This window comes from Squalius cephalus (genome assembly GCF_949319135.1).
Source record: "Squalius cephalus genome assembly, chromosome: 16".
Lineage (NCBI taxonomy): Eukaryota > Metazoa > Chordata > Actinopteri > Cypriniformes > Leuciscidae > Squalius > Squalius cephalus.
In genome coordinates this window covers 10,457,456-10,474,273 of record NC_137137.1, presented here as the reverse complement: position 1 = coordinate 10,474,273, position 16,818 = coordinate 10,457,456, and the positions used below count along the sequence as shown (strand labels likewise).

Sequence of the window (16,818 nt, the reverse complement as noted above, 5' to 3'; positions counted from 1 at the left end):
TATATATATATATATATATATATATATATATATGATTAATCAGAATATTTGCCATATAATGTAATTCATTTAATTAATTTTTAATTGTTTGAGTTATATTTTCAACATAGATTTTCTAGTCTGTATTTCTTTTTGCTTCTCAAGTAAATTGATCTGTTTTTTCTTTCTGTAAAATAACACTAAAATGCTGATGAGGAAAATGACTTTTTGAAGTGAGCTTGTTCTTCTTTCTCATGGCCTTTGGTAAGTGTGGCTCATTACTCCGATCCGATGCATAAAGTACTAATGATATCTCCACTGCTATTGAGGCCATTATCCTAAACGTTTCTATAACCATATGTCATGTATGTGTGTATATGTATACAAACAAATGTGCTTTCAAGCCAGCATGGCAAGTGCAAAAGAGATACTCTAAGTGGTAAGTGCCAATTAAGTGTAAAGCACAGAGGAGTGGGCGGCTGCCAGACTCCCAGATATCAATCTGATTAGTTACTGAGGCCAAGCACAAAGTGACAACACATTAATATGATATCGCATTAATACGACACGCGTTTTCTGTTTGAAGCCCTTTACGCCTCATCCTATTTTTCATTCAGAGGGTGAAAGTTAGAGTCGGTTCATTAGACGCATATAACAAGCTGGAATCTTAATGGATAGATGGCCTTGGTGGAAATTTTTCATGATCTTTAATAATATTAGTTTCAAGATGACAGCAAACTTTCATAACTTAGGTCCAATGTCTAATGTGTTAAAAGGATAGTATATAGTGTGTGTGTGTATATCGAGTTCCGATAAACATTATCAGACTATGTTAGGCTTGAGTGTTTAGGCTTTATTAAGGTCATTCTGTATCAAACTGTGCTTGAGTGTTTTCTCTGTGTAAATTGTGTTTGACTTTCTCCCTGCACTCTTTTAATTTGTTGCAAATTGATTTGGACCGTGTGTGTTCCAGGTGTGGGACGGACTCTCCTCAGGCCAGGCAGCTGCTCTCTCTCACGCTGGACCGCATCAGTCACAGCCTCCTACTGGCTTTTCCCTCTTGCGTGATCAAAGTGCCTGTAGCACGCTGCCAGCTCTATTCCCGCTGCATGAAGTAAGTGACACACACACACACACACACACACACACACACACTCACACTCCAAGAATGGCTAAACACTAAGCATGTAATTGTCTTAACCACAAATTATTGGTCAGGAAATTAACTAAATTTAAGCAAATGCACTACTTAAAAAGCCATTGCTGTCTCAGAAAAACAAACATCAAAGACAGAATGAAGTCTTTGGCAGAAAATGGGAAGTTGTGTGGAGTGATGAAACACGAGTTGCACGGTGATGCTCCAGAGCGGTGTCTTCGAAAATCTGGTAAGAAATATTATAATAAATGCATCTCTACCACAGTGAAGCATGGAGGAAGAGGTGTCATTGTGTGGGATGCCTTTTTAGCTGCTGGTATTGGTGAGCTACTGTGAAAAGTAATTTAATGCTTTGGAGTGCTGGAGAATATTGCAGAATGACTTGCTTTCCACAATTGAAAAGTTATCTAAAGAGGAATTATCAGATGTTGCTCTTCAACAAGACAATGCTCCTGTCCAAGTTGCAAAGACATCCAAGAAGTGGCTTGAGGACAAGTCAGTATGGAGCATCTGTTTGGAGATCGAACGTGTCATTTCTAACACAGTAACGATCTAAAACACACCACACATGCAAATCCCATTGAAAACCTTTGGGAAATTCTGTACCTCAAACAAAGCTGATGAATGAATCTCACCTTTGGGAAAAATTTAAGAAGGCTTGGCAAGATATTATGCATGACATATGCGCAAAGCTTATTCGGTTGTTAAGTTGTGATGTAGGGAATTCTGTTTCTGGGTCCAAGCCTCCATATACTATCTCAACAGCCATTTATGAGCACTATTTAATCATATCACACTTTTAAGCTTTTAAAACGTTACAGTGTACACTACAGTCTCCGAGCTCATGGCGTCCCGGACACCAATATTTTAAAGATTTATAAAAGACGAATCACTCTCTGGCCAACTGAGATTTCGCTATGGAGATAAGTTAGGATCATGATTTTTTGGTAGTATTACAGCACACTGAATGTACAGTATATTAGCACTGTTTGTTGTTTGCTTTTGGTATCTAATAGAGCGCTTGCACATGTGAAATGGTGACACGTGACATCAGACTTAACAAGCGGATTCCTTGATAATAGCTGCTGTAATCAAAAACAAGGAGAACCAACAAAATATTAATAACTAATTATATTGTTAAAAAAAGTTGATTATATTTGTCTTTTTTATTTATTTATTGCTAATTTTTGTCATTTAAATATCTTAACCAAGTTTAGTGTTGTCTTCTTCCCAATATAACATACTACTCATATTTTGATGGTTTAATCAATAAGTCTCAGTTCCAATATCCCAAAATGTTCCCAATGGGAGTTTTTTTCATGTTTATCTAAATTTTGTGGACAAACCCATACATTTACCTAGCTATGCACCTGGGAACCTCCCACTGACTCATTGATACTGTTGTTAAATAAAGCTATTTAAGCTAATCCAGAACTTAAACCTACCCCTAAAATACAAATTTAGCATGAATAGTGACATCATGTAGTGCCTGAACCATTTGTCCTTTTAAGTACAATTCTAGCAATTGTTTATAGCTTTCAGCTCTAGGATAGCTCTGTGTTTCTGTGATCACTGGTCAGGGACAGGCACCAGCCCGTGCTCTGTGTCTGTGCCCATGGGCCATCGGTGCAGCCCAGTGAGGCGCACTAACACATGTCACACATCTAATGTGTGCACTGAACCAGGTGGATCATACTTGGATGAAATCCAGCGGAATTAAACTATATACAGTCTGGCGCTGTAGGGGTATCATTCATTCTTTTTTCTGTTGTTTCACAGAAACTGCATCGCCTCACGGGATCCCTATTGCGGCTGGACCAGAGGAAGCACCTGCTCTTTCCTCCGTGCGGGTACCAGGTGAGTTTCGACAATGTACCTGATAACACAACATCTTTTTACATAAACAAAAAGAGTTCCATCTTCAGACAAAGCATCTAAAAAACTGCGTTTTGTGTTGTGCCTCTGTTTAAATACACTTGTGAAATTATATCCGTCCTCAGAGAGACAGTTTTATTGAGTTTTGTGTGCAAATACAGGTTGTCTGCCGGTATTCTGAGATCAAAACTTGGAGACGTTTTACCTCAGCGCCGTTATGCAATTACAGCTCTCTGGCTGGATCTGATTTGATTTACCAAGGACGGTCAACCTGTCGATCGATTCCGTCTCGCGTAATGCTGAAAAATTCTCACCAATTGAATTTCACAGTGGAAAAACGATACAGAAGTAGTTCTAATTACTGCCACTTGCTAATATACACAAACCGTGAATATGCAAAACAAGTGCAGGAACGTTCTGTCGGCTGTTTATCTGTCTTTATGTGCTTCTCAATTTCTACAGTATGGCTAATGTTCATCCTCAGGAGAGCGGCGGGAAGGAATCTGTGTGCTCATTTAAATTCTCGGGGTGGTTTACCGCTATAGTATAAAAAGAAAAACAGCCATCTTCTCTCAGAGGAGTTGTGGAGATTACTGCTCTGCGCCTGCAGGTTGTAGAAACATTATATTTTATAGACATTTCACAGAAAGCGTTTAACCACACGGGTGTAAACGTATCTTCTGAAAAACTAAGACCCTGGCAGTAAAAGACCCCTGGCTGCCTTGTTGTCCTGGGCTTTAACTAATTGCCGACGGTAGTGGAAAGAGGCTGGTCCCCCAATGCACGCTTCTGCTGTGCGTAGCCTTCGGCCTTTCCTCTGTTTGACTTATGCGGTTGGAAGGAAGCCATTCGTGTTTCGACTGCAGTCATTTTTCTTCATTAATGTGGCTTTAAGGTAACACAGAACATCTCTAATAGAGCACTGTGATGCCTCTGTGTGTACAAGATTTGATCACGAGCACAGATTGAGTTTCTGCACACATCCTGCACAGGCTTTTAATTTGCAATATTGCTTATTATCAAATATTATCTAGACCAGAAAAAAGACAGCATTTAAAATGGTGTTTTTCTTTCAAAGAAAAAGAGAGAGAGAGAGAAAATACACAGGTATTACTGTAATTCAGACGGTGCAGTTTTATGGCCTGTTTATGTGGTTTGCTGATGAATGATTCTACTACTGTTCTTTCGCCACAGGCTTCCCTTCGAGCAAGACGTCGAGCATGGAAACACTTCTCACTTGGGCGACTGCGATGGTAAGAGTACATTTTTATTACAACAATAAAACTCTTCATGCTGTGACCTCTCGTTCTCTCCCCTCGTCCCGTCAGACCTGCAGCCGCCGTCGTTTTCCGCCCCATTTTGAGCTTCTGTTCTGCTGCAAGAGCCTCTGTTCGGGTGCGTGGCGATCACAACTCACGCTTTCTATATATAGTTCCCTTTTCATCTCCTATTATGTTCGTCTTGGAACAGCGTCGAGTTCTGGGTGAACCTCTCTGGGTGGGGTTCATCGCAGCAAATCAATCGTTCAGTCTGAAATACTCAGTCGATGTAGAACCCCTTTGATCTCACCGCTGATTCTGCACAGGCATTGGTGCATGTTAATCTTGGGTCCACCACAGGAGACCTCGTTCATCTGCTGTGAGCCACAAACACTCGGGATGTATAAATATTGCATAATGATCATGTCTGCCTGGCTGGATTTTAATCTGCTCATCAGGAGCTTTTGAAGTTTTCCAGGCCCTGTTTCAGTTGTGGTGCACAAGCCAGAAAGTAATGGGGTGGTGGGGCCAACTGCTGTATTTGCTAATGTGTTTCCTAATGGAGAAGATCAGTAAGTCAGGGGAAAAAATAGTAGCTCTGTCACAGCATTATGAATAATGTGATGTAAGAGAGCTTTATTTTGTTTTTTGATACTCTTACAAAACTTCCTTACAGAAAAAAGTTTGTTCTGTTTCAAATACTTTTAAAAGACCTGCATTCCAATGAGATATTGTTAAATTATTTTTAATTATTTTTAATTAATTAATGCATCAGGTATCATGAGCTAACCTAACAAACAACCATTTTTTAAAGCATTCATAAATATAGATTAATTTGAAATAATATAGTATGATATATAATTATTATTATTATTATATTTATAATAATTCATATATCTCAAATTATTCATATAATTTATGTTAATAATAAATTAATAATAAATACAATTATATACTATTGTTCACTGTTAATGTAATGTTCATTATAGATAATACATTAATGTTTTATTTATACAGTGAGGAAAATAAGTATTTGAACACCCTGCTATTTTGCAAGTTCTCCCACTTGGAAATCATGGAGGGGTCTGAAATTGTCATCGTAGGTGCATGTCCACTGTGAGAGACATAATCTAAAAAAAAAAATCCAGAAATCACAATATATGATTTTCTAACTATATATTTGTATATTTGTACCTGTTAGTCTACCTTTAAAATGTCTACCTCCACTCCATTTACCGAGGTCCTGACTCTCTGTGGTCATTAAAAATCCCAGGTTGTCCTTCGAAAAAGAGTAGGGGTTTAACCCCGGCATCCTGGCCAAATTTGCCCCTTGGCCTCTGTCCATCATGGCCTCCTAATCATCCCCATATACTGATTGGCTTCATCACTGTCTCCTCTCCACCAGTAAGCTGGTGTGTGGTGGGCGTTCTGGCGCAATATGGCTGCCGTCGCATCATCCAAGTGGATGCTGCACATTGGTGGTGGTTGAGGAGATTCCCCCTTTCATGTAAAAGCGCTTTGAGTAGGCCTGCCTAGAAAAGCGCTATATAAATGTAATGAATTATTATTATTATTATTATTATATATTATCCTAAATTAGATGCACCTGTTTGAGGTCGTTAGCTGCATAAAGACACCTGTCCACCCCATACAATCAGTAAGAATCCAACTACTAACATGGCCAAGACCAAAGAGCTGTCCAAAGACACTAGAGACAAAATTGTACACCTCCACAAGGCTGGAAAGGGCTACGGGGAAATTGCCAAGCAGCTTGGTGAAAAAAGGTCCACTGTTGGAGCAATCATTAGAAAATGGAAGAAACTAAACATGACTGTCAATCTCCCTTGGACTGGGGCTCCATGCAAGATCTCACCTCGTGGGGTCTCAATGATCCTAAGTAAGGTGAGAAATCAGCCCAGAACTACACGGGAGGAGCTGGTCAATGACCTGAAAAGAGCTGGGACCACCATTTCCAATGTTACTGTTGGTAATACACTAAGACGTCATGGTTTGGAAGGTTCCCCTGCTTAAACCAGCACATGTCAAGGCCCGTCTTAAGTTTGCCAATGACCATTTGGATGATCCAGAGGAGTCATGGGAGAAAGTCATGTGGTCAGATGAGACCAAAATAGAACTTTTTGGTCATAATTCCACTAAACGTGTTTGGAGGAAGAAGAATGATGAGTACCATCCCAAGAACACCATCCCTACTGTGAAGCATGGGGGTGGTAGCATCATGCTTTGGGGGTGTTTTTCTGCACATGGGACAGGGCGACTGCACTGTATTAAGGAGAGGATGACCGGGGCCATGTATTGCGAGATTTTGGGGAACAACCTCCTTCCCTCAGTTAGAGCATTGAAGATGGGTCGAGGCTGGGTCTTCCAACATGACAATGACCCGAAGCACACAGCCAGGATAACCAAGGAGTGGCTCTGTAAGAAGCATATCAAGGTTCTGGCGTGGCCTAGCCAGTCTCCAGACCTAAACCCAATAGAGAATCTTTGGAGGAAGCTCAAACTCCGTGTTTCTCAGCGACAGCCCAGAAACCTGACTGATCTAGAGAAGATCTGTGTGGAGGAGTGGACCAAAATCCCTCCTGCAGTGTGTGCAAACCTGGTGAAAAACTACAGGAAACGTTTGACCTCTGTAATTGCAAACAAAGGCTACTGTACCAAATATTAACATTGATTTTCTCAGGTGTTCAAATACTTATTTGCAGCTGTATCATACAAATAAATAGTTAAAAAATCATACATTGTGATTTCTGGATTATTTTTTTTAGATTATGTCTCTCACAGTGGACATGCACCTACGATGACAATTTCAGACCCCTCCATGATTTCTAAGTGGGAGAACTTGCAAAATAGCAGGGTGTTCAAATACTTATTTTCCTCACTGTACATCTTATGATTTTATTATTATATATGTATTTTTTAAAGTGTTACCTTCTATTGAAACTAAATAGAAGTGTATACTTCTATTTCATTCAGTATTGAAAGTATTGATCAAAATATTTAATTCTGTTTCAGAATTAACTTTACCCAATATAATAGAGTTGCTGTGTAGAATTCCTGCCTTCTTTTTTTCTTTTTTTCTGCTGTGCAGAATTGCTGCTGCCATATTTTCTAGTAAAATGTCTAGAAATCCTTGAAACAAGATACATAAGAAGCAACACTGCATTAAATATTAAGGCATGTTTTCTGCGACTGTATCTTTAATGCAGGTGTCTTACTACTGCGGTGGCAGATTTTTAAGTATTAACAAGTTCAAAACAAGTGAAAAATTTGCCAGTGCAGTAAGACAAAATAAGCTTATGTTCAAAACATTTATCAAAATAATCTACAAAATCAAGTCTTAATATCTTATGTAGTGTTGCTTCTAGAGTAAATTGATCTTGTTTTAAGGAATATTAGATTTAGATTTAGTCACTAACTGACATAAACCAGTGATGATCAGCATGTAAACTCACGCTGGTTTAAGCTGGTCTGGTAGGTAGGGTGTCTCTCTTGTCTAGTGTCTTTCTAGTGACTCTTAGACTGGGGGCTTGCATCTCATTCTTCATCTGTAATAAGTCGTGTGTAAATAAGTGTTTGCCTGCAAGGCTTTGATCAGCAGACCGCATGTCACATCCATCACGCTCCTCAAGTGTGCTTCTCCTGGGCCTGCAGTGCAGAGAGACGCAGGCCAGGGGTTGAGAAGTGGGCAGTTTAGAGGATGTAGCACTGCATCCATCACAGTTTGTAGCTGGTGACTGGCTTTCATCTACTGCTGGGAGGGTTACAGACAGAAGATTCGGGGGGGCAGCCTCAGTGATGGAGATCACCCGGATAAGACTGAACTTCATATGACCCCAGATGTCCGCTTGCATGTCCGACAGGGCTTAGATGGCTGATGTTAACAGCTTCTGCTTAACGACAGAAAAGTGGTCAGTGGAAGTGGGGGCAGAGGAAAAGAATTGATTTTCATCTCGTCTCTCTGACTCGATCTGGGCTGAATGATTACGAAGGGTGGGATCCATAAACCAACGAGGCAGATGCAGAGCACAAAATGGTAGAGAGATGAAGTAAAGCAAGTATAGATGGAGGAGTGGTGGTGGTGGTTGTCAGACAAGCTGGAGCCCCGTGACTGAGGGCAAGTGTCTGGGGTGGGGTTGGGTGTGCAGAAAAGGCCGTGAGTGATGTAGAGAGCAAGCTCTGATGTCTCCCGTGTCACAGAACCGTCACTGCTGCAATTCCCAAAGGCCTTGCGCTGTTATAACTCTCTGACATGTTCCCGTCTGCACTGCAGAAGCGATTTCTCATTCCCTCACACTTTCACTCTGCCTCTCTTGGTTTACAAATGTTGTAAATTTACTCTTTCTCAAAAACCAGTACTCTTTAAAAGTGCGGTACAAACAAAGTTGACGCATAACATGAACCTTTTTTGTCAACATCAAGATTTTAGGTATTTTTATTGTTATACTGTAAATGACCATTTTGCCAATTTCAGTTCGATATCATATCATACATTTCTCTACTATGTGAGTAATTTTGCAAAGCAGAAGTAATGGATATTTTTTGCAGCTTTTTTTCAATAAATGTTTTCAGTTTGGAAAGGAAGAGTGTGTTAATGGTACATCAAGATCTTTTTTTCTCAATAGATCAAGTAAAATTTGATTTTTCTACATGACCCCTTTCTAACTATTTGAATTTGTAACTGGAAAATGCAAGGCTTCCAGTCTTAGCCAGTTTGTTGTTATAGCTGTACAAAAACTTAATTTATCATATAATTTTTATGTATTATTGTAATCATAAACACTGGTTTGTAGCTCATATAGTTTTAGTGCAGTTTGTTATTTTCTTCTAGTTTATTGCAGTACTTAAAGCAGCTAATGAATGGAAGTATTTCACATTCACAGAAAATAGCTTACATCCGTGTTGAAAAACAAGGTGGATTGCAGCTCATTTAGAGGTAATTTCATTAAAAACAAATTCCCTGAAGTCCACTTATAATGTTAGTGACAGACATAATTTAATTCAGAATGAGACATTTTAGTTCCAATTAATGCTGTTTTTTCACTGTTTATGAAGTTTTGATTTAAAAAAAAAGCTACAAAAAATGAATGAATTTTGTTAAAGGGGGACATTGGATTTTTCATTATGACCCTATTAAGTGGTCCTGCAGTGAGACAAATGAGTTTTTAAAAGTATTTTGAAGTCATTAAAATGAGGCTGTAAAAGCTCCATCCATAGTAATTAGAAAGAATGAGAAGAAAGAATTCAGTTTTAATGGTGCATAGCTTGTCACATTGCTGGACACTTCTGTAGGATGTTACTGCCCAAATATATCTTTCTGTATCTTTCTTCCACCTTCACTTCACCTTGGTGTTTGAGTAACCGATCAGGCAGTTCCTTCCGTCTCTCTCATTTTGTTCAACAGTGTGAGGACCGTAATTAGAGATGCGACTGCTCTTCCTGTGCCCTGACCAAGCACTTAGCGATCTGATTCAAAATGTCAGCTCCCCTTTTGCCTGATACTCCAGAGGGGAGCTGATCAAAGTAGATGTAGACATCAGACGCTTTAATTTAGTTGACCTGTGAGGCCTGCCCTCAAAGGCCCGAGACACGGCCGCCAACAGCCACTTGTCTTTCTGCATTTTGAGGGCCTATCTCTTTGGCTTTATCTTTCTACTTCTCTCTCTCAGTTTAGATAGGCTGCCAGGTTTACGAGTTCTTGCATAATGATGGATTATGACTACGCTAGCTGCAACAACTTTGCTCAAGAAATCATCAACAGTGCTTGAAACAATTAACTTGTTTGTTGTTAGAATGCTGAGTGCATGTTGTATAAAGAGAGAAATGCTAGCATGAGAGAGGATCGCATGAGTTTTTACATTCCAGCCTGGGCGGACACTTTGCTCTCTCGCCTGATCTCAGCCCAATGTGGTGTTAACCCTTTACAAGTCACGACCTTTAAGTCAGCCGTATCGATTACAGGATTAGCGGCTAATTTAACGGTCCTTAAACTTCAACAGTATCCTTTTCATTGTAAAATTTCTGGTCATATGAGGGGTGGAGCAGACTGTGAGTTACTATGCCAAAGGAAGTAAGACCTATAATAGTAATTACATTCGGTTAGAAAGTTAGGAATTCATCCAATTCAGACTATTCCTTTAGTCAGTTCATTGTAAGCTAACTGTGCAAACAGTCCCAAAGGATAATTTAGCTTTGATGAATTACGGTTCCCAAAAACTCCTGACAGATTCCTTTGAAAAGTCGACCACCCCAAAGCTCACTGAATAATTTTCACACTGGGGTGCAATCTAAATATACCTGCCGCTGTTGTCAAAAAGCTTGTGGTACCGACGGAGTCATTGTTTGCACAGAAAACTCATCAGCAAATGTCAACGCTGTTAAACCAGGCATTAAAAGGGAGGGAGGCATTAGTGTAGGAGAAAACTGTCATGCCCTGCCGTTGTTACGAGTGAATGGACTGCAAAATGAGGCTTCTCCTCGAATCTGCAGTTCAACTACAGTACGTGTATAAAGAACAGAGAGTCATAAGCCCCATTACTCTTTTTTTGCATCTATAGCCCTCCCGCTTACCCTTTTCTCCCGTGTACGTTGCTGCTAAAGCATTTTAATATAATCACAGAGTTGACACAGATGGAGGCAATTACGCTGCTGCTAAAATATTTCCTGGAGAAAGGTGGTGTTTTGACTCTGCAAACAGTGGGTTGCAATCACAATCTAATTGAAGTCCATGTTACACAAAGAAGTGCACGGTGCTGTCATTCTCGTGGAGTGGGATGACAGCCATGCAGAAAAAGGCAATGAGGGCACATGCTGGCAAATTTGCTTCTCCACTGTAATTGGTATCAGCTGTAGTTATACATCTCATAACACTACTGTTCAAAAGTTTGGGATTGGTTAGATTTTTTTATGTTTTTGAAAGAAGTGTCTTATATTCACCAAGGCAGCATTTATTTGATATAGTAAAACTGTAATATTGTGAAATATTATAAAAAATGATAATGTAATTTATTCCTGTGATGGCAAAGCTGAATTTTCAGCATCATTACTCCAGTCTTCAGTGTCACATGATCCTTCAGAATTCATTTTAATATGCTGATTTGATGCTCAAGAAACATTTCTTATTATTATCAATGTGAAAACAGCTGCTTAATATTTTTGTTGAAACTGAGAAATATTTTTTCAGAATTCTTTAGTGATATATCAAGTCATTTTTATGTCCTAAAAGGGAGAAAAATACTGTGCAGAGCATTGAAATCAGTCAAACAGAACAGGTTGGATGTGTCGTATCTTTTTTTACTTGGAATTTCGATGAGTTGTCATTTTGTAGTGTCACACTTGGTGTGTATCACGTTTTGTATGCTCTGTGGAGTATGTCCGGCTTTATAGAGGGGTTAGTTGTTGTAAAGTGAGTGTTTATAAGACTGATGTGGTGCTCTTGCCCTCCAGACCTTTCCAACACTCCCACAGGGGCAGTTCATGTTCTCCTGGAGTACAACATCTCATGACCTTCATGTCCAGGTCATTAATCTAGCCATGGACAAACACATGTATGTCTACACTGAGGTAGGTCATTCCGTGTACCAGAGTTGGGCAAAATTGAAGAATTGGCTCCCTTTCAATGCACGAGTTGTGCATGGCCACATCCAATTGGAATTTGAATTGATATGACAATTAAATGTGTAATATGGAATTAAAGTTTTATTACTTTCGCAACAACACTCAGATGATTACATGATTAATTTGGACTTATTGTGCCTGTTTTCTCAACTAAGTAGACCTATTTCTCTACTAAACTAAATAGAAGTAATTAGCAAGTACTGTCTCAGCAATTAACAGCCATCATAACAATTAAATTTTACCATTCAGGTATCAAATAGCTATAAACACCACAATGTTTTAAAATAATCATTACAAAATTTGACATTTTAAATTTGGTTCCATTTTGAAAAGTATGTATATATATATATATATATATATATATATATATATACATATCTCCTATCATTTCCTGTCCTTTCTTTACTATATCAGTGGAAGTGGAAAAAAGACAAAGAAACTACTAATATCATGTGTCATTTTGTAAAAGAGAGAGAGAGAGAGAGAAATTAGCATATGGCTGTTGTTCAGTTCACAGGATCCCTATGCAGTGTTCACCAGGATAGCTCACTTTTGAATTTTGAATGCTGAAGTACACTTCCCAGGGTACTCTCTGGCAATTAGAACTTAGCTTTAGTTTGTGAGAAATCTTGACTGGTTTGACTGCAGTAAGAGAGAGACTCAGGAGCGGAAAAGGACAACAGCAGCTGCCACTGAAGCCTGCAGCACGAAGAGCCTTGTTGCCGTGGCGGTTGCCAGGCATGTTGACAGGGCATGAAGAATCTCTCCGCCACAGATCATCATGACTGGGTGAAAGATATAGCTCAGACAGGTGTGTGTGTGTGTAAGGGACACACAAAACCGTACAGCGAAACCTCTCAGCCTTAGAAATACCTTGCATGCACCCACAGGTGCGTTGACACCATTTTTCTCTCTTACACAAATACACGCTCCAGATCCTGAGACAAACAAGCTTTATTGATCCTAAAGAGGATTTTCTTCAGTTCATCAAGCCAGAGACCTGTGTCTCTATTGAGCATATGTCTGACAAGCATGAAAGAGACATTTTGAGCCACCACAGCAGATCGTGAATGACCCAGAAAAGTTTCGTAATTTTGAAAATGTGTGGAAAACCGATTCCACCTCTGCCAGACTGAGCTTGAAAACTCAACATCTCTGTTATAGAGACAAACCGTCGGTACCGGTTAACTTAATACAAATAAGGAAGTGTTTTTAGCAGCTGGTAATATACGGTCATATGCAGAGCACTGACGGGTAGAATTTACGTCTTCAGCATGCTGGAAAGATTAACTTGAAATTGGAGGTTTCGTGATTGTGGTGGATGCAGATGTCGCGCTTCGCAATTGGCTAGACTAATACCGCTGTGTCCCTTTCTGAATTTATAACCCATGCTGGAAAGGTTGAATATTTTTTAATGATTTCATTTGAGAGTTCTCACCGTTCAGCCCCAAATTAAGGCTATCAATTTACCAGCAAACCTCCTGTTACATTAGAGCCCCCATCAGCCACATCTGTGGTATTGCAATGCAGTACATGCTTCCATGATCCTACATACTTGTTTGATCAATTTAACACAGCTGAACTGACTCTCATCTGCATCCTCATTAGCGTTTGTCAGCAACGGTTGCTGTGAATGGGGGAAGCTATGTTGAAAAACTATGCGCTAATTGACTACAATTAATTGTGGCTGACTAGGCGGCGTCTGCAGAATGTGGAAAAGGTGAGCAAGCGACAATAGGCAACAGTGTTTTAGCAGCGGACCGTTTCTCTTAACATTCGGCTCCGGTGGGGCGACTCATATCCTGAGCTCGCCCCCAGCTCAACAGCCCTCGTTATTTCAAACAGTCCCTTCTATTTAGTCTCATGTTAATCATCGTCAGACATTGTGGACTGTAGCGTGCACAATTATGTTGGAATTAGAAACCCTGAACCGGTGCCAGGAAGCCTTTCACCTTATTGCAGTGTTACAGGCCATGAACAGCTCTCGCTTATTGAAAATTATAGAAGAGTTAATTGAGAACACATGCAGACGTATGTAAACCCGCCAGCTGTATATTGATCTGAGAGTTTGGCTTTTTAAAGTGTAAGCTAAGAAGCCATAAATGTCTTCACTACTATCTTTCTGTAAACACTCTGCTTGGAACCAGACGTGTTTAAAAAGTGTGCATATTTTGTTTTGGAAACTTTTGCTGACAAGACTGGATTCGCTGGTGTAATGTTTGTGCTGATTCTGTCATTATTCACTCACCCTCATGTCATTCCAAGCTTGATTGACTTTTTATCTTCTATGGAACAGAGAAGTTTTGTTTTAATACAATGAAAGTCAATGGGGTCTAATGTTGTTTTGGAATTTAATGACTGTCTTTTCATAGTTTTGAAGGTTTGAGGGTGAGAAAATGATGACAGGATTTTCATTGTTGGGTTAACTATCCCTTCAAGGTAATAGTAATAACCCTGTATGACTTATTTCTTCCATAGAAAACAAAAGTGGTTCACATGACTATTTTGCTATATTCCAAGTCAGTTTTGTGTGAAAAACAGACCAAATTTTAAATCATTATTGACAAAATCTCACATGAGATTTAATGAAAGAAGTAACAATGAACAATTCATGAATTTATTTAATTTCACATTAATTGGACTGAATTGATTCTCAAGTTCCACTCGCAGCAGTTAAAAGCTCACTGGATAACAACTTAAATTTCAGACTCTTTCTATGGACACCAACATACCAGCATCTACAACGCAACATAATCTGTTGACCAGAAATACTGGTCTTTTCAACATGGTTGACACAAAGCTGTGGTAACAGTGAGGCATGAGTACAGCAAAAGATGGGTGACATGTCGAGAACCAGAAAGAGAGAGAGGATATGCAGACAGATAGAATAGCCTGCAGTGTTTCTGCAGAGAAGGGAAAGAGAGTGTGTGTGTGTGTGTGTGTGTGTGTGTGTGTGTGTGTGTGTGTGTGTGTGTGTGTGTGTGTGTGTGTGTGTGTGTGTGTGTGTGTGTGTGTGTGTGTGATAGAGAGCAAGAGCAAAGGGAAGAGAATACAGAGAAGACCGAGATAGAAAGAGAAAAGATAATGAGTAAAGTCAGTGAACCATAAGCCACTGATACACACACTCACACAAATGCACACGCTCGCATGTAAGGCCTCGTGCTAACATGAAACGCTACACACACACACACCATCTAACATAGTGCAGAAACTACTGCATGAATAAGTGTTTGTTACATAAGCACAGCTGATAAGGGCCTGTTTTTACCACACTAAACTGTTTCACCCCATGCTAGAAGATCGGGTAATTATAAATCTTGAGAAGGTTGCTTATTTGCTAGAAGAAAATCTATATTCCACCTGAGGTTTTTAATGACATGATCTCAACAAGAAACTGAAACCTGCTAGCATTTCATTAGCCGCCTCTCTGCTTACAGGTTGAAAAGGAGAGAGAGACTGAGAGCAATTGAGTGATACAGGGAATAAAAGAATAAGGGTACGTCCCCGGAGACAGCCAGCGAGCAGAAGATGAAAGGACGTAGCATAGAGAGAGAGAGAGAGAGAGAGAGAGAGATGAGCGGGAGAAGATGTGCACAGAGATGGAGAGCGATAAGCAACAAACATCAAACTGCTAGTGAATAGACCCGGGGAAAAAAGAGGCAAAAGCAAGGCAGTTAGTCCCTGGGCTCTGAGTCTTTTAGCACTTGGCCTATTGCCGTCTGAAGACCAACTCTAACTAGACTGCTCCACCGCCATTGTTCGCCTGTAATTGGAGCTTCCAGCTCAAGACGTGCTTGCTGCGCTCCAGCCTGACAGTCCGGCTGCCTTCCATTAAGCTTTAATAAGTGAATGGGGAAAATGGGGGTTTCTGTCACCCCGTCGGGAATGACGAAAAGAAAGAAACAGTGCCTGAGACTATCTCTCCCCCTTCGTCCGCTCTCGTCTGTGTGTTTTGTTTCCCGTCACGACAAAGCGAAGTGACTACAAAGGCAACATCTATGATGGCCCCAATCTATTCATTGCATGCATGCACCATCTTCTTACTGTAAAAAAGGATGGACACATTGCAGGCGAGAGGAGAGAACAAATGAGAGGTGGCCCTCCAGACAGGCGGATGCTTTAATACGTCTCTTTCATTAAAGAGAAAGGCCGGTGTGGTTTGAGTAATATCTATCTGAGGCACCATCAGGGCTTCGCCTAGAAAAAAGCGACGTATATACAAAGAGCGTTTGATGTGTGTTTTAGTACTGCTTGCAAACGAAATAGTGTTTTTAGAGAGTCAGGTTCTCTGTGAGTTCTCATGACCTCATGTGCACATCTAACAGATAAAGTTTACGATAAGGTTAACTTTGTTAACAATAGTTAATACACTAGCTGGGGTGTAAAGTACTTGCGTTACTGTATTTCATTACAGTATTATTTTGGGATTTTTGTTTTACTGGCTTGAGTGTTGTTGATTACTAGAGAAGAGAAACAGAATAGCAAATCAGGATGTAGTTGTTTTATAGTTGAAACATTGAAGGCATCTTAATTTGCATACCAGTCCAATCTATTAAGTATGCAAGATTGGAATTAGATTAGATTTACATATGGTACATTGAAAATAGCATTACAAAGTTGCTGTGCTATATATTTAAATATAAATATTATACTTAATATTTAATTAAAAATGCATAAATGTAAGTGTAAAAATGCATGAATGTAAATCTTAATTAAATTTGTCAGTTAAATGTATTTAATTGATAAAATAATCTAGATTAAAAAAGGCTTTGTTCATTTGTTCATGATACCTAGTGCATTAATGTTGATGACTTATTGTACCTTATAGTAATGTGTTACTGGCACATTTGAATTTTCATTCTTTTCTACTCCAGAGTTTGTTTGAAAAGTTCACAAAGTGTGTCGCACAGAGAAGTC

At 39.6% G+C, this 16,818-nt stretch overlaps 1 protein-coding gene across 3 annotated transcripts in view; it reads left to right on the top strand.

The window, feature by feature from the left end:
- sema6bb (sema domain, transmembrane domain (TM), and cytoplasmic domain, (semaphorin) 6Bb) overlaps positions 1 to 16,818 on the top strand; it is a 125,773-nt gene that overhangs the window by 103,319 nt on the left and 5,636 nt on the right. For all 3 annotated transcript variants that reach the window (XM_079897848.1, XM_079897850.1, XM_079897849.1), the window contains 3 exons: positions 953 to 1,093; positions 2,915 to 2,992; positions 4,205 to 4,263. In XM_079897848.1, the coding sequence (XP_079753974.1) occupies positions 953 to 1,093; positions 2,915 to 2,992; positions 4,205 to 4,263 (278 nt within the window). The remainder of the gene's footprint in view (positions 1 to 952; positions 1,094 to 2,914; positions 2,993 to 4,204; positions 4,264 to 16,818) is intronic.